The sequence below is a fragment of the Dermacentor variabilis genome, chromosome 4 (genome assembly GCF_050947875.1).
Source record: "Dermacentor variabilis isolate Ectoservices chromosome 4, ASM5094787v1, whole genome shotgun sequence".
Taxonomy (NCBI): Eukaryota; Metazoa; Arthropoda; class Arachnida; order Ixodida; family Ixodidae; genus Dermacentor; species Dermacentor variabilis.
In genome coordinates this window covers 53,090,943-53,116,279 of record NC_134571.1, presented here as the reverse complement: position 1 = coordinate 53,116,279, position 25,337 = coordinate 53,090,943, and the positions used below count along the sequence as shown (strand labels likewise).

The window sequence follows — 25,337 nt, the reverse complement described above, 5'->3', positions numbered from 1 at the left end:
GCTGGGCCAGCACCATTCTGACCAAAAGGTTTGGTCCTGTGTAAGGACTACACCTTGTCAAAATTGTGGAAAAAAAAAAAAAACGCGTGGCCCCTAGACAAGTCTACACAGTACCTAAGTTACTGATAGCGTGCTAGATTTTTGCTATGTAATGCTAGGAGACTCCTGACCATGTGCAGCACCGTATTTCCTTTTGTAAGCATTTGCAATCAAAATTTGTAAGCATTAAATTTTGTTAAACTTTTCTTAATATTCAATTTGATAATCAATTAGAGATCTACAATTAAGTAAGTAATTATAGTATTCGGTAAGTTCAGGATCACGCACAGAGCGATGGAATGGAGTATGTTAGGCGTAACGTTACCGCAGTTACTCGAATCTAGGCCGACCCCTATTCTAAGCTGACCCCCGAATGTCCGAAGCCAGAAAAAATAAAAGGAAGCTTACCTCAAATGTAAGCCGAACAAAAAAGTGAGGACAGCGTTCACAAAATGAACACAGTACAGTATTTAATATAAACATGCCAAGCTCACTCTACGTCATCATTGCTGCTAGCCTCATACGCTTGCAGATGCGCGCTAGCTCGCATCCGCGCGCTTACGCATGCGCAGACAGTGTGGCATAGCTCGTACGCGTCTAAACGTGGGGCGATCTCAGTAAACAGATCCTCACTGTTATCGCGCGCTTATCTTCCTTATCGCTATCATTTCCTCGTTGCTGCACAAACAAAAGGCGTCTACTGTTGCCCGCTCCAACGACGGATGCTTTTCTTATCGATGCTCGGCTTGAACGTTTGACGATGTCCTGCGGCTAGCAGAACTTTTCGTTTGTGGCATCGCCTGTTTGGTGCCATTACAATAATGCCACACCACACGCCGATACTCAGCCACCATACCGATACGCATAGTTTTTCATACAATAATTGCCAATACAACACAGGTAAGAATGGCGACATCGCTCGTGTACTTCGGTTGGCTACTGGCGCGGCCAATAGCAGTTGCGATACTGACTTTTCTAGATGGCGCTAGCTATGCACCACATTTATCATTTTCAATAACAAACTGGCACGCTTTTTAAAATCCTCGAATCTAACCTGACCTTAGAGCTTGGTATATGATTATTTGAAAAAATCTATTGGCCTAGATTAGAATAAGTACCGTAAGAGACAGGAAGAGCGCAGTGTGGATCAGAGAACAAATGGGGATAGCCAATATTCTAATTGACATTAAGAGAAAAAAATGGAGTTGGGCAGGCCACGTAATGCATAGGATGGACCATTAGAGTTACAGAATGGGTGCCAGGAGGAGGGAAGCGCAGTTGAAGGAGGAAGAGACAGAAAAACAGGGAGGTTAGCTAGTCCTCATACCAGCTGGCTACACTGTGCTGGGGAAGAGGAATAAAAGATAACAGGAAAAAATGTTACAAAATAATAATAATAATAATAATAATAAACAGAATAAAAATGGGGAAAGGAAAGAAGAGCGAAAATAAAACAGATAAAGGAAAGGAGAATACGGCACTGCTTTAAGTCTGTCTCTAAGACCAGACCTCCGCAAGCGCAATAACGCTTTCATAGCCTTCTGTGCTGAGGACGGTTTTGGCCAGTGTCACAGGACCCTTCCCTCTGACAAAGGGTGTTTGTCAAGACTATCTAACACTCTTGAAAGTTCTTTCCTGGGCGCAATAAAGCAGGGACACTCATAGAGAAGAACGGCGACTGTTTCCTCGCCGCTACAGTTATCGCATGTAGGATGGCAGAAAACTAGGTCGGAAGATGAAATTAGGATAATCTCCAGGAGCAAGTTGGGAATCAGTTGGCGCAGGACAGGGGTAATTGGAGATTGCAGGGAGATGCCTTCGTCCTGCAGCGGATGTAAATTAAGCTGATGATGATGATGATGATGATGATGATGATTCAGTATTCACACACCGCTACTAAATATTGATGCCTTGCTGTTGTGGTCTGCATTTGAGAGTAACAGAAGGAGAGAAACAACGAATACCGAGGTTACCCAAACTCCGCTGCAATTGGCAAGAACCAAGAATGGCTTGGCATGGGCTAACCTCATGCCTTGTGTTCTTTCAAGGAAGAGTTGTGGATAACATGGGGGCCTTATTGCTTAGGTATTTGGGAGAGCGAAGTGTGAGTGGCATAAAGAAAAACAATAGCTCACACTAAACTGGACTACATTGCTTCAAAGAGATAGTGTTTGCATCCATCTTCTTTGCAGAATTAGGTATTTCCCTGCTTTGTTTCCTTTCAGGATTTCACGCATCTGCAGTTGATAAGCGAACTAATGTAGTAGCACCTGAGACAAATGCTACAAAAGCAACCTGGGGTACATGAGACAATGATACAAACCTCTTCTTAACACTTCATTGCCCTTAAACGGTCTTGAGGAATCATACTTGCATAGCAAATTATCACCATCTAGCTTTCAATCCTTGCTAATCGTAGGCCACATTACAGCTATGCCTTCACGAAGAACCAATGACAAATGAGTATTGAGGAAATCCGCGAGGCAGAGGAAGTTTTATGAAAGGAATGAAATGGTCAGCTACCTTGCAGCATGAAGCTACAAAGGAATCTGATAATCGTTTATCATAAAGAAAATTTCGCAGCTGAAGAAAAATCCATTCTGGTCCAAGGATTGAAACCGGGACAAACTTCTTTGCAGGGAGGTATCTTTACCATATTGCCATGTTGTAGTGACAGTAAAGAATAAAACTGCCAAAAGCGCCAGTTAAAAATGCAACTTTTTATTAGGTGAACCCAGCAAACCAGCGAGACTCAAAGCACAATGATGGCAGAGAGCACCGTCATCGGGTGTCAAAATCTGATCTATGAATCAAGTGTGTCAGCTATTTATACATGACTCATCATACATTTCAGCAACATTGCTGGTGCTCACATTTGTTCTAGAAGGTACATCACTATTCATGTCGCGTGCTCATACTTATTAGCCAAGAGTATTTCACTACAGAATCGACAACATTTAGGAAATTTCGGATACATGTGGGCATGCCTTGTGCAGAATGATAACTTCATAACAGTGCTCAGCCGGTGAAAAGCGGTCACCAGAAAAAGATAAACAATCCATGCATGTCAATGTGGGCTAACCAGTAAGCTAGAGAGGTCAGTTTAAAGCACAGGAAGAATGAATATAACAAACAAGTTCTTTCCGAGAAACCCATATGGGTTTCCATTGTAGTTTGTGCAACGATAAGGTGCGTGACCATTTCGCCTTTAACAAAGAGCCAATGTGCCAACACACCTTTCCCTCACAAGAGGAGCAGGCTGCTTGGGCCTCGCCTTGAGGCTGTCGTTTCCATCCAGGGAGCTGGTCTTCTTGTGCAGTGCCTGCTGGTTGCCTAAAACCTCACTCGGACACGAGCCAGACCTGCGGGTAGAAACCCAAAGTGAATTATAGCAAGCCTGTCGTACAGCGCAAGTGATGGTGAGATAATCACGGAGTTACTTGCATGATAAGTTACTGATCTCAAATATGACATTTCCTTACCAATTTTCTGACTCTGTACTTGCTGTTGTAAGTCCTGTTTGTTCACCTTATCTACATACTGCAGTCAGCACAATAAACCTGATGGTTGACAGTGAGTGTTTAGTAGTAGTACTATACTTTATTCTGTGTGCCATCCCTGCGCCATTTATTCACTAAGTTACAAGCTTGCGCTAACGTTTGCATTTTGTTGCTGTAGTTGATTACTTCATGTCTCTTATTGCACAGCACTCACTTGGCCTTTAGGTGGGAAAGGGGTGGCGGGGGGGGGGGGGGAATTTCTTTTAGGAGCTTGCCCTACACTACACACATGCCTTTACAGGGCTACATATGCACATTATCATTAAAGATGATTTAACCATGTAAGGGTAACATTCTTTTTCATAAGACGAGTCCCCCTAGGGTCACACTTGTTTATTGCAGATTTAATTTCTTCAGAGTGACTCATTTTAAGAAAAAAAAAGAGGAAAACGAGCAAATTCTTCTTTAGGCGATAATAAAGTGACCAAATGTATTAATGCACAGTTCTACCCATGGTTTAATAATAAATACATGTATAAACCAGCATACTGACCCAGCACACAAATGTAATAAAGTTTACACAACTAATCTAGAAGCTTTAAATACAGTCGAACATGGCTATATCGAACTTGCAAAAGAAACTCCCATTAGTTCGATATAGGGCACAATTCGACATAAGCCTGCTAAAAAATTGGACATCATAAAAGCACACACCATTTATGAAATCACTTTATTGATGCAACTAGCATAGTTTCGCATAGAATAGTCCTGTATTTTCCTCTGCTTGGACAATCTTGCTGTCTGTGACGCATGCACTTCTCCACATTGTCTAAAAAGTCACAGTAGCTGAGGCCGCAGCCTTCCACATTCATGCGGAAGCACCGGACTAGGGCGAGTGCACCAAACGCCTCGGAGGATGTGGGCAAAGAACGATCGTTGCTTTCCTCATTATGTCCACTTTCACTTGTGCTCCATACTATGTCGGCAATGTAGTCTTCGTTTTTGGGCTCTCCCGTGGTCGCGACACCATCATCTGCATTCATAAACTCGTCGACCATTGCCCCCTCAATGACTTCCGGAAATTCTGACAGCTCGCTCCAAACTTCGGCAACACCGGGAACGGCTTCGTCACGCCCATCAGAATTTTCAGTCACCGCCAGCACGCAGAAGCCGGCACGTCTGAAGAAATTTCGGATGAAGCGCTTGTACACGGCCGTGCGTACGCGTCGGGCGCCACGGGCACCGGGTCGTGAGTTTGTCTGCTTTAGCCCTAATCTCCTCCTTATTCTTCAAGATCGTGCTGAGAGTGCTCCTCAGAATCTTGCATGCTACGGAGTCATCTGACTTCTCACCGCATTCGACCCAATTAATGATTTCGAGCTTCACGGCGAAAGGCAAATTCTGTCGCTTCATCACGGCAACACTGCAAGAGAAGGCCCACAAGGTGCAACCACAATGAACCAGAAAAGCAACGAGACAAGTTGCGCTTGTGCCGTCTTGCACGACGAGGGCACAAGAGCCACTGAGTGGCTGTCTGAGCAAGCGCTGCGGGTGGGCCAGGATCATTTTTTCAGGGGGCGTCAATGGCTTGCTCAATGCAGCGTGGTGACGGTAGGGAAAGCGGTTGGATGGAGCTGCACCGCCGAGTTTCCCCGCTGCCGCAAGGGAAAGCCAACTTCTGGGGGCACTTTTGCGGTGCTTGTCGTTCGATATATTGAGAATAGCTGCTATTTTTGTTCGATGTAAGCATAATTTTTGCTATATATACTCATTGTAACTATACTGTGTTCAGAAGTTGTTCGATGCAGAGAATAATTTCATGTAAACAGGTTCGATATAGTCGGGTTCGACTGTAGGTTTGACATATTTATGGCCCATATTTCGAAATATTCCATTTCAATTACTACTTTTCTCGTGTGTAATGCCAAGGGTGCTATCCCAGCAAAGACAGCAATTTGGCAAGCTTCAAGCCATGCAAAACCAACGATGAAGGGCCAGAAGAACGAGGAAGGAAGTGAAATGTGAGAATAAAGCCCCAGGACATGTGGTCATAGGGAAAGCGAGGCCTGTCACGTGAGCGCCTGCAAGCAAACTCAGTGGTGTGCACCAGTCATAAAAATGAAGCAAGTGAGAAACTTGCAGTAATCTGTTGCTAGATCACTAGATGAGATTATATTTGTTCTCACAGGTATGTGTGTGTGTCACACATACCTGTGACACACACACACACACAAAGGGACAGAAGAAAGACAGTGAAGTGTGTTGGCGCTTCACTGTCTTCCTTTCTTCTGTCCCTTTTCAAGAAATGTATTTTGCGCCACAAAGTATACCTAGGAAATCTAAGCACCAACTTGCCCAAGAAGAAGTCCTTTGGATATATATATATATATATATATATATATATATATATATATATATAATGTTGTTTTGAGGATGTTGCGAGTAAAGAAAGACTATATTTACAATATATATATACAGGACGAGTGTCATAGTAGTGAAGATGGCTGACCACCAACAACATGCAGCAGCCAGCGTCTCCGATGTTCTTCTTCCTCTCTCTCTCTTCTTTCATCTTTCCGTAGCAGGACCCCCGGGTGGCGAAGTGCCGTCTTGGCGCATGGTAGGCAAAGAATTGCAAGCAAAGTATGGCTTCAGCCGCGAAATGTGCACGACGTCAACAGGCATCTGACTTGAGGATGCATCAAAGTGCAGTGGTGAAATCTCGTACGTCGTTAACTTGGCGTAGGACGTCATAAGGCCCTGTGTAGCAAGAGAGAAGCTTCTGAGAGGGGCCAACCCGACGACATGTTGACCAGAGGAGCATTCAAGCACCTGGCACGAACTTCACATCGCGATGGCAGCGGTCGTAACGCTCTTTTTGTATATGCTGCGAGGCTAATAAACGAGACCAGCCACCTGACGTGCCATGTGAGCGTGAACGATGACTTCATGAGCGTACTCAGTTGCGACATGTGGCACAGAAGGGAGGATGGTGTCAAATGGCAATGTGGAATTGCCGCCATACAAGAGATAAAAGGGCGAACATCCGGCGGTGTCATGTCGGGACCAGTTATACGCGAATGTCACGTAAGCCAGCGGGGCGTCCCAGTCGCGGTGATCGTTGGAGACATACATCGACAGTATCTCTGTGATTGCTCGGTTGAGACGTTCCGTAAGACCGTTCATGTGTGGGTGGGAGGCGGTGGACGATGCATATATATGTATACACACACACGCGCACACACACACACAAACAGCCGAACCTACTATTCAAGTGCCATGACAATTCCATTGTTATAACCGATAACTGTTATAACAGGGTTGCATGAAAAAAAGAAATCAAAATGGGGGATGGCATAGCTGTTCCAAGAAAACTATGATGGCGGGGAGCCCTGTCCTTCTCCCCACCACCTTCCTCCATCCAGCTTCTGATTGTGTTGACTTGTTTAACTGTTTAACTCTGTTTCCTGCGCACTGCGATCGCATGTTGTTAACAAGCCATGGCTGTCAGCATTCAAGAATGGCACTGCTATGACAACTGCAAACAGGTGTCGCGGGTGGCAAGTGGCATACGAGCTCTGCCGAGGCGTCGCTATGGTGGCCCCAAAAGGCGCCTTTTAAAAAATGCGGGACAGTTGCCACGGCAACATCTCAGCTTGAGAAATCCAGAAGAAACACTCGGAAGAGATCGCTACAAGCATCTTACCATGTACTTCCCACTAGTTTGCACGAGAAAACTGCATGTCCATCAGCCTTGTTTGCTTTACACGAAGCTTGCCAACATCCTTCTCCAAGGCATCCAGGCTCTTAAGGTATTGAAGCGGAAGGTCCTTCGCGAAAACAAGCTCACAGGGACTGAATCATCCACAGGACTTCCCATGGGGACAATGCTGAGGCAGCCTGCCCTAGCGCGTCAGCCATGCCATCGTGGCTTTCACTGTCGCTATCTGATAGAAGCATGTTACAATGTTACCATCAAAAGCACAGCTTGGCAGTACACATACAACATTATGTGCCCAGGTTAATTCGTGCACACTCCAGTACGCAGTACACAAGCAAGAGCTGTCACCTGATGTGCACGACAGGCACAGCACTGGGTGGCTGCAGAGAGGGCTGGCCCGCTGCTGCTGAGCTGTCCACGAAACTCGGGTTGTCGCAGGAAAAATTGGGTGGAGGAGGTGAGCGCGATCTGCGCTTGGCTGTGAGCCGCTTCATCAGGCTTATCTTCTCCTTTTCCTTGCGCTCCTTCTGCTAGAAAAGTGCACATCATCCGCATTCAGCAAAAAATCTCGCTTCCATATGAGGCCAAATAAGTCAAACTCAAAGGGCCTAACAATACAGCAGCTGTTACATCTACTACAGAGAAAGTATGCTCCTAAAAACTACAGACATTGAATAATTCAACAACAGAACTCTACCAGCGCAAACTCTCTGAAGATCAAATTAAATGTTTGATCTGCATGGGCACCTTTTGGGCTCTCGATAGGAGTGCCGATAGATATTTTTGAAATTGCAGAAAATCTGTGACATAGTTCTCGCATGTACGAAGATGACACACGGCAAGTACGAAGGCTGGAAGACAACTTATTTTATACCAAAGTTGCTCTCCAGATGGCCCTGGGGCCATTGACATTTGTGATAACACGACATGGGGCAAAATTTGCTGATGAATAGCAATATAGCTAAGTAAAATGATGATGCTTGTAAAAAATAAACAAGAGTGCTGTGCATGTTTCTTCTTGCTGCAGTTGCAGCTATCAAAGGAATGTAGTGAGCCAAGGTATTACAAGGCCATGAAGCATCCACCTCCTGGGTACAGTGGGGACGCTCAGCTCTCTTGTGCCCCGTTATGTTGTTCTCCCTGCATGGCTCTTGCATTTCCTGTAATCCAGTTCCCCATGTAACTAGCGCCACTGCTGGCTGATGTAGTTGCAGAACAGTATGAGAAATGATGCGAGCTTTGCGCTGCTGATGCTACCTAACAGTGGAGTTACTCAGGCGCAAGAGAAAGTACAGTGAAACCTTGTTACCACAAACACCACATTAACGAACTTTCAGAAATCCCCTGCTGCCTTCTTATCGTTCCAATGTAAAAATATTTCAGTACTGCAAATTTCAGAAGACCGAACTTTCCAGAAAAACTTTATTCGTTTCGTTATTCTATTTCCCTGTGATGTCAACGCCTCAGTACTACAAACTAATATTCCGAAATCTGGGGATTCTTAGATATTAGTGTATCCTTCACGGCAGCCGAAGACAAGGCACAGAGGGCGGTCGTGGCGCATGGGTTCGGAAAACCTGAGACAGCACCTGAGAAAAAAAGAATGCGGGCGAGCGGAGCCAACGATGCATCAGGTTTTGCGAGTGCATGCTCCGCCCAGAAAAGTGTCACCTAGCCACAGAGGCGTGCGTCTTCCTTCTTTCACCTTTCTTTCTGCACACACCTCTTTCTTTCGAGCTTCTTTCTGCGGCCGTACAAGCTACACGCACCGCAGTGAAATGTAACCTCTGTACTTGCGGAGATGCCACACGATCGCACTTTGCACTTTCCACACGGTGTTGTTTATGCACGCTTGCACTTTGACATAGTTCAGGTGTCCACCTCAAGCGAGACAGTTGTGGTGTCCACAGCAAGAAATGTGAAAAACAAAAAAGCAAGAAACATTGCGCTTTGGAGGTGATATGGAGCTACCTTTCTGTCAGTAGTTTTCTCGGTGTCAGCGTCTGTCTTGCGTGGATCACTCTTATATGGTGCTTCGGTAATGCGTGGCTGCGGAATCTACGAAAAATAGCAACAATGCATGCCGAGAGCCAACAGCAACATTTTCGTGGATAGCCCATAAGCTGACAACTTAACTGATGGGTTGATGGGTGGAATGGGTGGAATGGCCTCCCACTCCAACCTCCCCATAGCAAGTGCATGATCAGAATACAGGGTCACAGTGTGCAGTGCAAACAAGATGTTCCTCACCTTTTCCAGACGCGTAGCTGAAACAGATGGAGCCAGGGCACTGGAGGAGGTGGCAGTCGCAGATGAGCTGGAGCAGCCGGGCGTATTGGATGTGGCCACCCCGCCAGCACTGCTGGCCTGGGTGCTGCCACTGCCAGTGCCCACAGTAGTCGTGACGGCAACAGCGGGGTTGCGAGTGGGCGTAGCACAAGCAGGCACCCACGTGGAGGCACTGCTGCCCGACCCATAAGAAGAAACCGAAGAGGGAGGCCACGCGAGCAACCAATGGCCGCCAGTGGGGCCAGCACTCCCCGAGGAAGCCTGGGAAGAAGCAGGGCTTCCTGTGGTGACAGCCACTGCCTTGGCCACACCCAGCTGCTGCATCTGCAGGGCCACAGGGCCATGGCTCACCTGCAGGCAGGTTTGCAAAGCACTTCAGGGATGCTGCGCTCGTCACTTGTGTGCGAAATGCAGCAAAATCTATACAAATTATTAAATTCTGGAGTTTTATGTGCTAAAGCCACATTCTGATTACGAGGCCCGCCATAGCGGGTAACTCCAGATTTATTTTGACTACGTAGGTTTACTTAAGGTGGACTAAAATCTAAGTACACGAATGTTCTTGCATTTTGCTCCCATTGAAATGTGACCACAGCGGCCGAGAATTACAGTCTGCGTTTATTACAACGGACCCGCATACAGCAGACGTTCGGATATAACGGACCATATTTCAGCCTTAGTTTGTTCTACCTACTTTATTAATGCAACTAAGTTCGTTTTTAACGGACCACGCTACAATGGACTATCAGCTACAGTGGACGAAATTAGTGGCAATTTTAATTCAAAATCGGGTCTATAAAATGTACTTTTGCCATGTTGACACAGGCTGACAACTGACTTGAGAGAGTCAGCCAACTATGGCGGCTCAATATAGCGCAAGACACGAGGCACGGATTGGGGGGGGGGGGGGGCATTTACTCTCCGCACGAGTTTTCATTTTGTCAATAGCGCGGATACGAGAGAGAGACACTGCATTTTTCTGACGTGTGTGCACACGCGCGAGTAGCGCAAGAAAAATGAATGGACTGCGCCCTAGACGACTGGCCATGGCTGTCTGGCGCTGAATGATCGGGCAGTGATGAGATGCTCCCCTATGTGCATAAATTTTTGCCAACTTCGTTTTTGATACCTTTTATGCACACTGTTCTGGAAAGTTTCTGGAATATTACCAGATACAACAGCATGTCAGCTTGCCTCTCTTGAAATGGAATTCCCCCACTCTTAATTATTTGTTCGCTCTATTCATGCCAGCTAACCACTATGTCCCCTGCATGGGAGGCAAAAAGTCTAAGTAAATTGCACCAGTGTTCACTATTGTAAATACTGCAATTATTGTAAATAGGCCCTCTGTGCTTTTTGCTCCCCACTCTGCGCTTTCTGCAATTCTGTTCCCCCTTTCTCCAATATCCCCCTTTCTAGCCAACATTCAGGTGTCAGCCATCGCCAGCACGGCCAGCAAAATGTCTTGTTCCAATAAATGTAGCCGCTTTTTCCACAATCAGACGTGACCCGATGTGGACGCGCAGTAAGCACCTCCTTACGTCTATTTGTTCTTGGCCTGACGGCGAAGATGTTTTGTGCTTGTGCATGGTAGAGGCAATTGCCCCCATGACAACCTCTCACTACGGACCACCGCTAGCCCTTGCCTTGCTTTCACAATAAACGTTTCTCTTTCACCCATGTCGCTGTTTCTGAGCCAGTCTCCTGAAACTTTCTCTTTCGTGGAAAAGGATTCAACCTCCCAAGCCCCCCATGCTAATGACCTTTTTCAATGAATAAGTTTTTACAGCAATTCGTAGTCATCCTACCTAGTCACCTGGTGTCACGATGCCCATGGCACGTCTAGCTCGGACCACTAACAAAAGCAATGCTGGACGAGAAGCCGTGAGGAACAAGTAACCGGTGTCAGAAAGCTACACTTGTGGCTCAAACCATGTTGTCTCATTTGTAAATATGCGCAAGTTTTCTGTGATTTTAGAAGAGACAGCATCATTGTCTTGGCTTTCGATGTGGCATGTTGGGAGGTAGTCATAATACAACACAAATGTAAGCATTCAAAATTGGTGAAAGTCAACAAGTTCTCCAGTAGTGGGAAACCTATATACAGGGCATTACACATACCTTGAACCAAGGATTAAAAAAGAAAAGTGGTTAACTGCACCTCGGTGAAAACAATGACACTCCTTAAAATATTTTTTCTTATTAGTATGCTTAATTTGTTAATTAAGTGATATCAATAAATTATTCAGAATTTTTAATATTCGCTTTAGGGCCAAGCGCGTTTCGTTACACTGTAGAGGGGGTTCCGAAATTATTACTGTTTCAATCTTTCTTTTTTTTTTTTGTGGCAACATACATGCTGTGTGGCGATGTTTTTTTTTGTGTGTAAGAACGCCCATAAATTTTTAAATAAAACCATGTGACTGCGCTCATGCGCTATCGTATTCAAGTACTCTCAACCATGCTTTATGCCTATCGATTAACAGACGACGGTGCTTCCTTTTTGTGTGCCACTGTCAAAGTTGCTGGCGCACTGTGAAGCAAGTGCCTAGAGCCACAGCCACCCACTTCGTCACGGTCCATTGGCAAGGTTATTTCGCTCGAAGTGCAGTTGAGAGCACTCTAATACGATAGCACATGAATGCAGTCGCGTAGTTTTATTTCATATTTTGCAGGCTTATTTTTAAACACCGACAAAAAAATCACCATGTAGCATGTACGTGATAACCATCTCGCGAAAGCCAAAGGTCCCACTTGCGAGAGCTCGGGCAATCTCCACCAGCATAGGCCTCCGATACATGTGACTTGGCGTAGTAGGACCCATGTGAGAACACTAGGCACTGCTCTTCGGCTTAACGTTCGGAAAAGTTCGGAACACAAATTATGCACTTGCTGTAGGTGCTAAGGCACCTTAGGCGAGCTGAAGTCCGAGACACAAAGGCGGTGGTGGGAGAGAGGATGAAGATCTCCCTCGCACTCGCCATCCTGATAGCGGCAACCAATGTCGGCAACACGAGTGCCACCTTCGACAACCATCGCGAGCGGAAAGAGAGAGGCAGAGGGACTACAGAACAGGTGAATGCCCCCGCAAAGGTGCTGGGGCATAACTCAATTCTCACACAGTGCGGCTTGCAAAACTGGGCGCCTTGCAGTTCGCCCAGTTTGGACATTCTTTCATGCTTTGGTACTTTGCATGTGCTCACTTTTTACCATGACCAGGTTCGAAGCATGCATTGTAACAGTACAGCCATTTAGAAAACATTCGCTATATCTGGAAGCAGTTGCAATAGGCAGGGTCGAAAAATCGTAAATGCACTGAAATTTGGTTGTTATAACCGATAGGTCATACCTGGGAACGTTAGGAGTACGTTTGACTGTATCAACTTCAAGAACAATGAGAAAACTGAAAAGTTTCCTGATAAACCATGAAATATGTTTCTATGCACTGTACTGATCCCGTGCGAAGATAGTGCTGTATGTGCCGTGTGGCCAATGAGGTGCGGACTTGGGAAATGGGGGAGCAGCTTTTGTATGGATAATTTCTTAAATACCCCTTTTTCTCCAAATGTACCTGCACGCAAATTTAGTAAGGCCACCCTTATACAAGAACATGCAGTAAATAAAGAAGGAAACACCGTACCGGTGGTTTGTGTCCCAAAGGACTTGGGGTCGTGGTAAGTGGAGTCCTCTGTGGCGGAGCCACCAAGGCCCACTCAGCAAGCAGGGGGCTGGAGCCCTGCCCGCCGAGGAAAGGAGGTGGTCCAGCAGGAACCATAGGTACCTGCTGCGGTGCGCACAGCCGTGGGCGAGGTGAGCTGGGGGCAGGAATTCGTGTGCCCATCTGCTGATGCTGCTGCTGATGCTGCTGCTGATGCTGCTGCTGATGCTGCTGCTGTTGCTGCTGCTGCTGTTGTGGCTGCTGCTGTGGTAGGGGCAGCAGTGCTGACGAAAAGCCACTACTTGATGACCTGCAGAGGGCAAAAGCACAGAGTGATGCTTTTTTTTCTTTTCTTTTGGGGCAAAGCAGGACGTTATCTACGCTATTAAGCATAGAGAAATGTAGTAAAGTCCACAAGAGACAGAACCTGACTTTACCACATTTTTCTTCACTCGTATCGTTAATTTGCTTGTTCAGTTCATTCAATACATGCATACAGTATGTACCTGTGTAATGAATACACTTTTGTTCCCAATATATCGAAGCAAAGTTGGGGGTGCGTTCATTATGCGAGGTAAATTTCACGGAGACATTTTCGAAACAGCAAAAATTGAAAAGTAAGATGGTAATGATTTGGAACATGCATAAGATAACTCATCATTGCAGTAAAAATACATGTAATACCATTTGCAAACCGTAAATTCAGTTCATGTCGAAACCACCAGACATGCCATTCAGGTTGCTGGCCCCCCCCACATTGTGATTCCACCATAAAATAAAGAACCAATGTGTCAGCCGCGCGCAGTTGGCATGGCCTAGGCCAATTCCGCGTGCAAAACTGAATGCGCGCGCTCGGAAGAGCGATCAGAACAGCCCCAGCTTGTCCTCACAGCCGCTTCCGGCTGTCTGCCGTTATCGCAGGCATCACGTTGAAGCGCACATCTTTTTTGACAAGCACGCTGCATGCGTCTCTTTCCTCGATCGTCCTGCTCATCGGCACGTCAAAGTTTATCGGTGTCCAATCAGCGTTTCCGTTTTGTGAGCAGATAAACTATGCCCCGTAGCAGGCGTGTAACTTAACTTAAGGCTTGCCACATACATCAAAAACCCAAGGCAGGCAATAAAGCGAGCCCCAGATACGCGAATTCGACATTACGCCCGATTATGAACACTAAGCCGATCAAGTGCCGGCTGCTTCTACTTCACTTACTCTCCTGTGCACCGCGCCTGGCCGCGCATCTTGCATGCGCTCTCTTTTATTATGTCAGCGTAAAGTACGGAAACTGTGTATGTTTCAGAGAGCCAGTTGCGTTTTCTCTCACTCAAATCTGTGAGGCGCCTTTGCAGCAGCGCTAGCAGAAAAGATACATTAAGCATTAAGTCCAGTTACTTTGAACACATGTGCGAGAGTTAAAGATTGTAGTCTCTCCGAAAAACTACAGACTCGCCGTTCGATCACTGGACTGCACAGTAGCAAAGTTGGCAGTGCACTCATTACGCGAGTAAATACAATATATGACTGAGCGACTGATGACTGACTTACCGGGTTTAGCATCCCAAACCAATACCTCGGCTATGAAAGATGCTGTAGCAGAGTACTCTGTATTAATATAGACCATTTTCATCTTTAAATTTGCACCTGAACATAAGTATGTGAGCCTTTCTGCATTAAACCTCCATAGATAGGCGGCCTGCCATGGACGCAACCATGCTTGCTGTTCAGCCAAATCGAACACACCAAATTACTTAAAAGTTACCTATTTAACTCATATTCAAAATTGCAGGTAATTACACACCACTAGCCAGAAGGAACTGCATTCTGCGAGATGCCTTACTTGGCTGGCTGAACATAGTTTCCAGGAAAAACTCCAGAGAGGCCCGTGCGCAGTGAGGTGCCTTTGAACCAGCCATCCTGGCACTTCTCTGTCACTGAGTAAAGCTCATTCTTGCGTAGTTCCAGCTCGTCTTCTTTTTGTGGTTTGTAGCTGTACAGAGCCACGTAACTGCAAGAAAGAAGAAAATAATTATGTAAGAGAAGTGCTAGAAGCCCATTACATCAAAACAGTAGGAGAAGGGTAGTGAACACCTGGTTGGTTGGCTCTCACAAACAAGAAGAGACTGTATACCTTGAAGTCAGCCTGTGCACCAAAGTTTCATGATGGCTTGTCTATCACGAAAGATCAAAGTTGAGTTTCTGTATCTTAATATGGTGAATCCTATGAAGAATCAGTTGGACTACCATCATATCCTGCATTCCTCAATGCCCTGTCCTGTGTCGTTTTAGTGCTATTTACCAATGTCTAAATCCTGGACTAAGCATAATCAGTGCAACTCTTTTCGCAGCTTGAAAAGAGCAATACACCAAGGTGTGCTAAGAACACGATACAGTCGAGCCTCATAATAATGAAGTTATGTCTGACACTAAAATACTTTCGTTATATCCTATAACTACAAGCATATATTCGTTACACACCAAGAACGGCGAGAAAATTTTAAAAATGCCCTTCTCTATATCTGAGTTCAAGGTTTCATTGAACTAACTTCAAAATTTTACATGTTCTTGTTGTGAACACACAGACATGAGCAGAACAGGGAGTCGCAGGCAAGCAATGACAAAATCAGGGCCATCTGTGACTGTCACACAGGGTTGACCACATCCTCTCATTTCTTTTTAAATTTCGGTACAGTCAACCCCTGATATATCGAACTTAAAGGGGTTTGCAAAATAGTTCGTTATATTGATAATTCAAAATATAAAATAAGCCTTAATCTGCAGCTTATTTGAGATCTCCGCATGTCTCGCAGAGAGCTTCCCCAATATCGTGAAAAGCAGGAGCTTACTGATTTGCTTCTCCAACGCCACATTGAACAAAGAAGAGTTGAATTATTTTTTTATTACGAACGTTGCAGGTCGTCTGCCCTGCAGAATGGTCTTTGATAGACTGTGTATGCTAATGCTAAACACCTGCACAACCCAGACACGAAACTGCAGTGTGCTTCACTCATGTCGAAGTGCTTGTTGCGTGTGTTTAATAAAGAAAAGGTAGAAATGGATGCATTACGGAAGCAAACTGGCATGCATGGATATGCACTGTGCCACCATTGACGCACTTATACTGTGAACAACGCGTGAATGCGCCCGGTAGCATGTCTGTTAAATACCAACAATACGCTGTTTAAACGGCCCATCAACATATATGAGCAAAGCGCCAGGTGGACTGTTGTGTCGTGTTTCGGAACCCACATCCTGTTTGAACTAGTTGTGCTTGCTTCTCGACTGCCCCAAAAAGTCAGTTCGTCTTCTTGGGTGCTGCACTTACAGAATCCAAAAATGCAGTTCACGGAAAGCCCTCACCTAAAGAAAGACAAATCCGGTGATGCAGCACTTCCAATTTGGCATCCCATACCCAGCGCCACTCAGTGAAAAGAACAAATGTCATTCATGCTTTATTATGAAATGCGTATCGGACTGTAAGGCCTTTCGTGTTCTTGAAGCAGAGTGATCTGCTCTTGCCAATAACGAATGACAGCAGTTTGCATGAGGTGCAACAAGCAAAACTGAGAGTACCCTGCTCATTTTCCCCCCGTGGTATGTACTGTTCTTTAGATTCAGTCAATGGCATCTGCCATAACAGCACCGTTTCAAATTCATAGGCATTAATCATTCTCGACGATGCAAGAACTGATCGCGCTTTCACTAGGAGAAGCGCACTTGCAAGGACACGGTGAAGTGCAGCATTCAATATACGCTTAGTACATTGCTATACCTTTGCATGGAATTTTCAAAGGGATCTTACAGCTGTTCGATGCAGACAATAAGTCAATATATCCAAGTTTTATATATCCAGGATCGACTGTACTGCTCTTGTTCCATCTCACACCTGTGCCCACACTTATCAACAAACCCAGTATTTGGGCAACTGATGCATGAGGGTATGCATAACTAAAGGCAAGCTGGTAATGATAAAAGCAATGTGAACAGTTATGACATGAGGCAAGGAAGTGAGAATTTTAAGGCTGAATCTCTTAAAACGTAACTATGTAGCAGAATTATAGCCACAGTGCCCAAATCACTTAAGCTGCAGCCAGATATGCTGATAATGCAAGGAACTCAATCAACTACAGCCCTTTCGAACTTTGTTTAAAAAACCTGATGACCAATAACGACAGCAATAAGTTGGGGACTTTAAATGTGCCTTCGTTTGAACATACAGAATACAGACACATATGCAGCGCACACAGGGACAGACAGAAAGACAGAGGTTAATAGGTAGACTGAACAACAGTCAAACTGAAAGACATATCAGCTGGCCTGAAAATTCATGGCAGAATAGAAAGCTATCTATCTTACAATGAAGCAATAGTGGCATGCTGTGCTGGTTGCATTGGCTGCTGCTGAGTCAAAGGTGCCAGCAGGGTTGCTGGCTGTTCCGGCGGTGGCAAGGGTATTCCTGGCGGATTTATAGAAGATGCATCTCGTTCCTTGCGTCCACTGTGTCGACGCACCACCCGTGCAGACGACGGCTCACCTGCTGACCCTTGAGATGTCACGGGGGCCGGCTGCATCAGGCAAGCCACAAGACGTTAGGCAAGTCAAAGATGTAAGCCCCAGACACTAGAACAGATCGAATTGCGCTTCTGCACTACATTTTGTGACCTCCACCATAAGGCTGACTACACAAAGCATGAAATTATGTACTGTATAAAAAAAAGGAACAGGCTGCTGCAGCAGTGCTGGACATGACGAGGCACACAGTGGCCAAGCGTACAACTGCACAGGCAAAGCATAAAACTGTTTTCAGTAACCCTTTAATGCTGAATTCGTAGTCCGTAGTCCTTCTCGCAGTGTGTTATGCCTATACACGAGGTAATGTTTTAACAGCTGGCTGCCATGTTTATAAGGATTGTCTAGTGTGGCTCATGACAGAAGTACCCATATGCGTTATCAGAATGCATTGGGTGCAGGCACATGGTCAGAACCACTACAATGACTTTTTGGACCAAAATGCTTGCTCTCCCTGTCACCTCAAAACCCCCCATTTTCCTTCTTTAAGACTTCTTGTCTATCTTCACCACTTAAGAATCTCACCTCCAGCAAGAAATATGTGCCATAACCCTAACCATAACCCCATGCTCTCTTCCTTGCAATTTTCCTTGAATCGAAAGAGCCTCTACCTGGAGACCTCAGGATGAAGCGGCCCTTACACCTGTTTTCAGTTGTGCCTGGGGTCTACCACCTGAAAACAACGTCCAGCAGCTGAAGTGATCCGCACCTGCATCTTTAACAGATTCCCATTGCATACCTGTCAACTCTTCCAAATTTTTCGTAAAGTTGATGAATTTGGGCCAGTTCTACAATTTTGCTAATTTTACGTGAAGTTTTACTAAAAATAAAGTCTGTTCGTGAAAAATCTTCAAAGATGTTGAACGACGCAGAGACACAAGACAGCAGAGAAATACACACAGGAAAGAAATTGTAATTGCATCTAAGTCGCCCTGTTGCGGCAGCACTAGACGCTATATATCTGGTTCGAGCAAGCTTATTCAGGTAACTTCCTGAAGCAGATGAAATTGACAACAGCAGAGTTGATGAAAAAGCCACTTTGGTACAAAAACAGAGTTCTCAGTCTTTGCTGTTTCTAATTTCATGCTGCTTGTGTGTCATGTATAAAGGTAAATAATAGTAAGTAATGTGCATGTGTATCCCACAACAGGGATACACATGTCCATTTTGTCTACTGCTGAAGTGCTGATTGGCTGTGGCACCTCGCTGCCGCGGATTCACAGCCCAGCCCAGCCAATCAGAATGTCAACAGCAGACGAAATGGACATGTTCACTAGGTGGACTTTTACAGAATACCTCCCCAGGTGTCTACTCAGTAAAAACAGAGAGAGAGGAACAGTGACAGGACAAAGGAGCGACAAAGGAGCACTGACAGCACGGGTGAAACACGTTAACAAGCAACGCTTCACTGTTTCCTAGAAAACCAGGGATGGGAAGCGGCCAAGGAAGTTTTGGAGCAGCAAACTTGGCACTTTGGAGCAGCTTAGTAAAAGTCAATACGAGTGAAATAAAGGCACATAAAGAAAAGGTATTCCTTACTTGACTTTGAAGAATACTACTAGTTAAGCCCACAAGGTGAGCGAAATTCATGTCGGAGAAAACTTGTCATCCACCTGACTGTGGCATAAAGATACCAAGGAAGCCGATACAGGTTTCTCAGAAACCACCATTAAATTACATACCGTATGAGCCAACTAAATGTGGCCAAGAAAAAGATAATCAAGAGTTTTCTGTGAACAGCGCCCACTCTATGTTGATAGGCTTGTGTTAATGCTAGTTCAGTTTCTTTTTTTTTTCTTAATTGTGAACAAGTAACTAATATTTAATTTTAATGAACTAACTTTTATTACCTTACTTATTCAATAAGGTGCCAATGCAAAGGTTATGGAATACGTAGGTAAATGACCGATAACAGCAGATGTAGCAACCTACATCTTGTGTGGTCCTTTTTTCTGATAAAGGAGAACAAGAAAATGCCTCCTCCTCCTCCTGCCTGCAAATTTGTTTAAAAATCTACATGAGAATGCACCCCCGCACCAATAATATAAGTGGTCTCAGACATAAACATCAACATCAGTGCATAATGCATATTACGAATGTGCAAACCTGGGCCACCGTCTTGCAATGGTTCAGAAAGTGAACCATTACAAGATCGCGCTACTTTGCACATGATAGGAACCTACCACGTGAGCCAAAAACTGCTGATGCAGCAAGAAAAAATCATGGCCGCTCATTCCCAGCGCCTCTGTTAGACGAGGCTTGTGTAAAGATTGATCCAATCTTTGGTGCGCAGAAGCACTGTCACGGTCACAGCATTGTTCTTTAATTTAAAAAAAATTTGTTTCACAGGTTTTTTTTCTCGATAAAAAAGTCTTTAGAAATCCTAGGTTGTTTCAAATGCTGTTATCGGGCATTTCTCAATGTCATCCACAACGTTTTCATTGACATCTCATCGATTAGATAAACTTATAAATTTAGCTAATTAAACATATTAGTGCACAATGAATGAGAGATATTTGCAGTGGCCACCATGAACAACAGCCATCAAGGTACAGTTAACGCCGTTCGTGTAGTGCCCTCAAGTAAATTTTAATTCTTGCCGACCTTCAGAGATAACTTCATTTCTTGATCAAATGTGATACAACTGTGTATGCGCAAGCATTCAGTGTTTATTTTAAATATCCAAATATATTTTGCACACACATAGTAGTTGTTGAGATAATAACTACTTTCTATTGTTTGCTGAAACAATTAAAATTTATATGCTACAGGGAAAGTTGCAAACAACACATAGTTGGATACTACAGTACATAATATAGCAATGCTGGAAACAGATTCGAAACTGAACAATAATTTGTCATTTTACGGCCCATTGAAGTTCTGCATTCAAAGTATTCGTAATAAAGCAGATGTAAAATGTAAATTAAAAAAATTTGAAGCTGAAAAGAAAGAGTATCTGCTCTCAGCATTGCTTCTTCAGTACATTTAGCTTTGTGCTGCAAAAAGAAATAATAGCTCTAGCTGTTCTAGATCCAAAGACGTTGATACAGCAAACAAGAAAAGTGACCAAAAAGCATGTTTTAGGAAAGAAATGTTACTCAGTGCTATACAGTAAAATCTATTTACACAGGTACATTCCGCATTCACTAGTAAGCTCCATAGTGATGTGCTTGCAGCACTTCAAGCTTAATGCATTTGGCTTCATAAAGCAAAAGGAAAAAAAATAATTACAGCTGTAGCTTTCCTGGTGTTGCCATAAACAGGCAGGTTGAGTAAAAAGTTCGTTTTGAGGAAAACAGACAACTTGATTTATTCAGAAATATAATGAACTATTTACATGTTACCAGTTGTAACAGGCTATAGTATACCACTAGCACATGCTCCAGTATGTATACACCAGTGTGAAATGTTTGTTACAAGAAAAAAAAAGTTTGCTGATTACCGGTGCCCCACATTTCACGCACAGTGCGATTGTTCACTAGGAATAGGTTGGACGTTTGGTCAATGCGGCATCACTGCAGATCGCGCATGAAATGAATATCTTCAATTGGCAAAAAAAATTTATTTAATGTCGTTAGCCAATTACCGGTGCGCCACATTTCGTGCACAGCAAGATTGTTCACGAGGAACAGGGTGCACGTTTGGCCGCTGCTTACGCGCGGCGAACTCCGCGCCGACGCGGCATTGCCGCAAATTGCACATGAAATGACTATCTCTGTGGCGAGACCGCAGTAACGTTCACCTTTGCCTACTGCCGCACCACAACTTGCATTTTACACAAGACAGCAGAGCATTTATATAATCTTGGCTTACGATAACGAAGCATGTCTACATAGCATCTGAGCCACCCGCAGCTGCATTAGTGCGAGTGAGAAAACCCGATTTTCGCTTGGTAGCTGGCCTTGAAGCAAAGTCTTGCAGTTTTTCTTGAGTCTTATTCAGTTTCTCCAAATCATTGGGCTGCAGTAGTTGTGCTGGAATGGCGCATGGACACTGGCCACTGCCAGAAGCGCTTTCATCTGCTAAGCCTAGTTGTGGGACGAGACTCCGGTGGGGCTCGACATGGGTAGCAAATATTGCCAGTATCTTCCAAAGCTGCTGCGTACTTTTTGCAGTTTAAAACCCTCATTTCTCCTTCTGTTCACCAAATTTATGGCTTGCAGCAAACAGGATTTGACATCCATTTTGTGCCGAGTTTCACACGCTCGAGCAGACGACAGCGAAGGTCCGCCAATGGCATGGCGTGTTTACGGTCACCTGCCTCAGTCAACGAATGGAATTGGGCATGGGGACTATTTTTTTGCTGGTTTTTTCTTCATAGCCATTCAGCACACTGAATAGCGATGGCGCAAAAACTAAACGAGAACAGTGACGCTTTCAAACAAGACTAATATGGCTGCGATCAGGAACATTAGAATGGCAACTGCGCGTCACGAAAAAAGGCCCTTTTTTGCGCGTTTGTCAGTAAAAATACAGCTCGCCGATTCGATATTGATACATGCATATTGCGTATTTCTTGTGGCCGATGCATGCGGGCGCCCCAACGAAGACGACGAACACTCTCTGGCTCTCGAGCTGTAGGCTGAACTGGCTAGCGCTGCATTATCCTTGCTAAATACACTTTGTAAATAGTCTCCAGTTCTTATTCCTTCGTTCGCGTAACATTTTGGAGGAGGTGTGGGGTGGACGTCTTTCTTGGTAATGCGGTTTAGATGACGATAATCTACGCAGAAATGCCATGTGCCATCTTTCTTTTTAACAAGTACCACGGGCGACGCCCAAGGGCTTGACGAAGGTTCAACAATACCTTTGGCAAGAATCTTGTTCACTTCATCTTGAATAACCTTATGCTCTTAAGCAGAAACTCGATATGGTCAACAATGAATAGGACTGGCATCACGGCGTTGCTCATCGGCCAACGTGTAGCAGCTGAGAAACACAGAAAACGCAAGCATCGGCATCAGGGTCAGGGTCAGCGAGTTGTTCGTCCACTGGATAGCGTGATAAACAGTCTGCGTCTTGATGTAATCGGCGCGACTTGTACACTACTGCATAGGAATATTCTTGCAGCTGCAGAGCCCAGCAACCAAGCTGGCCGGTAGGATCCTCGTGTGAGGAAAGCCAGCAGAGCACGTGGTGGTCCGTGATTACATAGAAGTGCATGCCATACAAGTACAGGCAGATTTTGGAAACCGCCCAGACAAGAGCCACATTGCCTACATTGCCACTGGACGCATCCCTCCCATCCGCCGCAGCAGAGACCAGCGAGTAGGCACATGACGCCATCCCCAGGGCAGCCCAAGCATGCAAAATTGCCAGCGATCGCCTTCTGACCTCGCAAGAGAAGCAACGGCGTTTGTACGATCGCGAACACAGAGACGTCCACTTTTCGCCCGGATCTCTGGTACTCCTGTGGTCCCAGACTCACCACATTGGCCTGTCAGAAAAACTCCTGTCTCGGTACACAGGCCCATATCGAGTGCTGCGTGCCGTGACTCCAGTTACGTACGAAATCGCCCCAGTCAGTACCAGTGCCGCATCTGCCCCGAATTCCACTGACACGTGCGCTCTCGAGCTGTCGGCTGAACTGGCTAGCGCTGCATTATCCTTTGTAAATACACTTTGTAGTCTCCAGTTGTTATTCCTTCGTTTGCGTAACAATATAAAATGCCATTACGACCAACATATTGGTCCTAGATGTGTGAAAATGTGAGATAATATATTGGACACAGTAGAACAAAAGAATAATGTATGCAAAAAGGTTATCTTCCTGCTATATTTTTTTTGTCTCTAGCCCCCATATTCTGAAATGCATCGCAACTTGAAGCCCATGCTTGACTTGATTTAAGTGATGTCTGTCATGAATGCACCAAAGGAAACGCAAACAGTGTCTTGGTCACCTTCGCATAAGGCGTCATTTATATCAAGTCAAGCATGGGCTTCAAGTTAAGATGCATTTCTGAATGCGGGGGTAAGACCGGTGTCCCCCCTTAAGATAGCAGAATACCACAGAATAAATGTGAAGGGATGTTCTAGTCATTGCACGTTTTGCCAGTATTTCACATTGCTTGCCAAGAAATAACTCAAAGATATTTTTGAAAACAATAAAGGGGTAAAAATGTTCCCTGGCTTTCCAGTCTGTGTCATCGACCAATATTCTGAATAAGCTCGATTATTCGGGCTTATTCGCAGTTTCGCCACAGGCACCATAAAAAGCCAGTGTAAAATGGCAACCCATATTTCGTGTGTCCAATGATGTTTATTAAAATTTTTGGACTACACAAATTGCGTCGTGAACTTCGTTGCTGTAAACACAATTTTCAGAGGTTTGCGGTATAGCCAAATGTTTAATTACGAAAAAAAAAAAGAAAGAAAGATAGATAAAGATAGACAGACAAAGAGAGAGAGAGAGAAAGAGGGGGGGGGGTTACACGCGAAAAACACAATCCGATTATGAGGCACGCCACAGTGAGGGACTACAGATTAATTTTTACCACCTGATGTTCTTTAATGTGCACTAAAATCTAAGTACATGGCCACATTTCGAAGGAGGGGAAATGCGGATGGCCGCCATGGCCAGGATTTGATCTCACGACCCCGTACTTAGCAGTGCAACACCAAAACCGCTAAGAAAGTATGGCGAGTCAATTAAGACCATAATTTGGCCGCCAAGGTTGACTAAATATGAAACGACATTCTTGGCGTGCGCTCTGCGGTGGCAAGAGCCTGATTTTGTGTGGTATGGCCAGGCAGAATATAGTGTAGCCCGGGTGCAGATTTTAGCGATTATTGCGGATGCCAAGAAGTTTCACGAAAGTAAGCAAATTGTTTGTCGGCGTTTCGCACCATCATCTCGGCAACCGGACGTGGTGCATGTGCAAAACAGACTTAGAATATCACACGCATGGCATTCAGCCATAAAATCAACACAGGTGTACCAATAGGGCACAAAGTTGTATGCCAAAATGTATTGAGCTACGCACTAAGCCGACTGTACACGTAACACTTTTATAAAACATTTATAATGCATTAGATAGCACAAAACCATTCTCATATTTTTGTGGCCTAGTTACAATTACGCCAACCCACACTTCAAAGATGCCCACGGTGAAACGGATTGCTTAGGCCTAGATCGCAGGGCTAAGTGCTAGCCAATGCATGTCTATGGCTGTGTATTTGCCGCTCAACATACAAATCCTGCTATATTTGGCAACTTCATTTGAAATTATAGTGTTTTGGCACAGGTTGGAGCAAGATGGTGCAATCGGCACAGCACCTCCATCCCTGAAAACCCAGAAGGGTGTGCAGGCGTGTGCCCAATAAGTGATGTATGTCTATGGACAGATGCAGTTTCTGTAACGTCACAGATGATGTTGTCTAAGAGAGAAAAATAGCAGGGGTTTGGAAAGCCACAGGAGAGAGAAAGACAGCAAGATCTACTATGTGATATTGGAAGTTTTCTGTTGCACAAAGTGGAATAATATTTGGCTCTGTTCATGGCAGCATTGTATACAGACCAGGAAGATTTTCTTTACAAGTTAAAGCTGAGCAACCTGACTATGAGCG

General features: G+C 44.9%; 1 protein-coding gene and 1 long non-coding RNA gene across 6 annotated transcripts in view; one reads left to right on the top strand and one right to left on the bottom strand.

The window, feature by feature from the left end:
• LOC142579162 (uncharacterized) overlaps nt 1-9,653 on the top strand; it is a 34,822-nt gene extending 25,169 nt beyond the window's left edge. For both annotated transcript variants that reach the window (XR_012827361.1, XR_012827362.1), the window contains exons 2-3: nt 3,338-3,458; nt 9,520-9,653. This is a non-coding gene — a long non-coding RNA (uncharacterized LOC142579162). The remainder of the gene's footprint in view (nt 1-3,337; nt 3,459-9,519) is intronic.
• Nucleotides 1-25,337, bottom strand: part of POSH (SH3 domain containing ring finger posh) — a 54,302-nt gene that overhangs the window by 11,050 nt on the left and 17,915 nt on the right. For 2 of the 4 annotated variants that reach the window (XM_075689092.1, XM_075689093.1), the window contains exons 10-15: nt 17,559-17,767; nt 15,043-15,210; nt 13,190-13,517; nt 9,511-9,900; nt 7,609-7,790; nt 3,276-3,401 (exon numbers count right to left, since the gene is read on the bottom strand). In XM_075689092.1, the coding sequence (XP_075545207.1) occupies nt 3,276-3,401; nt 7,609-7,790; nt 9,511-9,900; nt 13,190-13,517; nt 15,043-15,210; nt 17,559-17,767 (1,403 nt within the window). The remainder of the gene's footprint in view (nt 1-3,275; nt 3,402-7,608; nt 7,791-9,510; nt 9,901-13,189; nt 13,518-15,042; nt 15,211-17,558; nt 17,768-25,337) is intronic. The other 2 variants (XM_075689095.1, XM_075689094.1) reach the window with 2 other exon arrangements.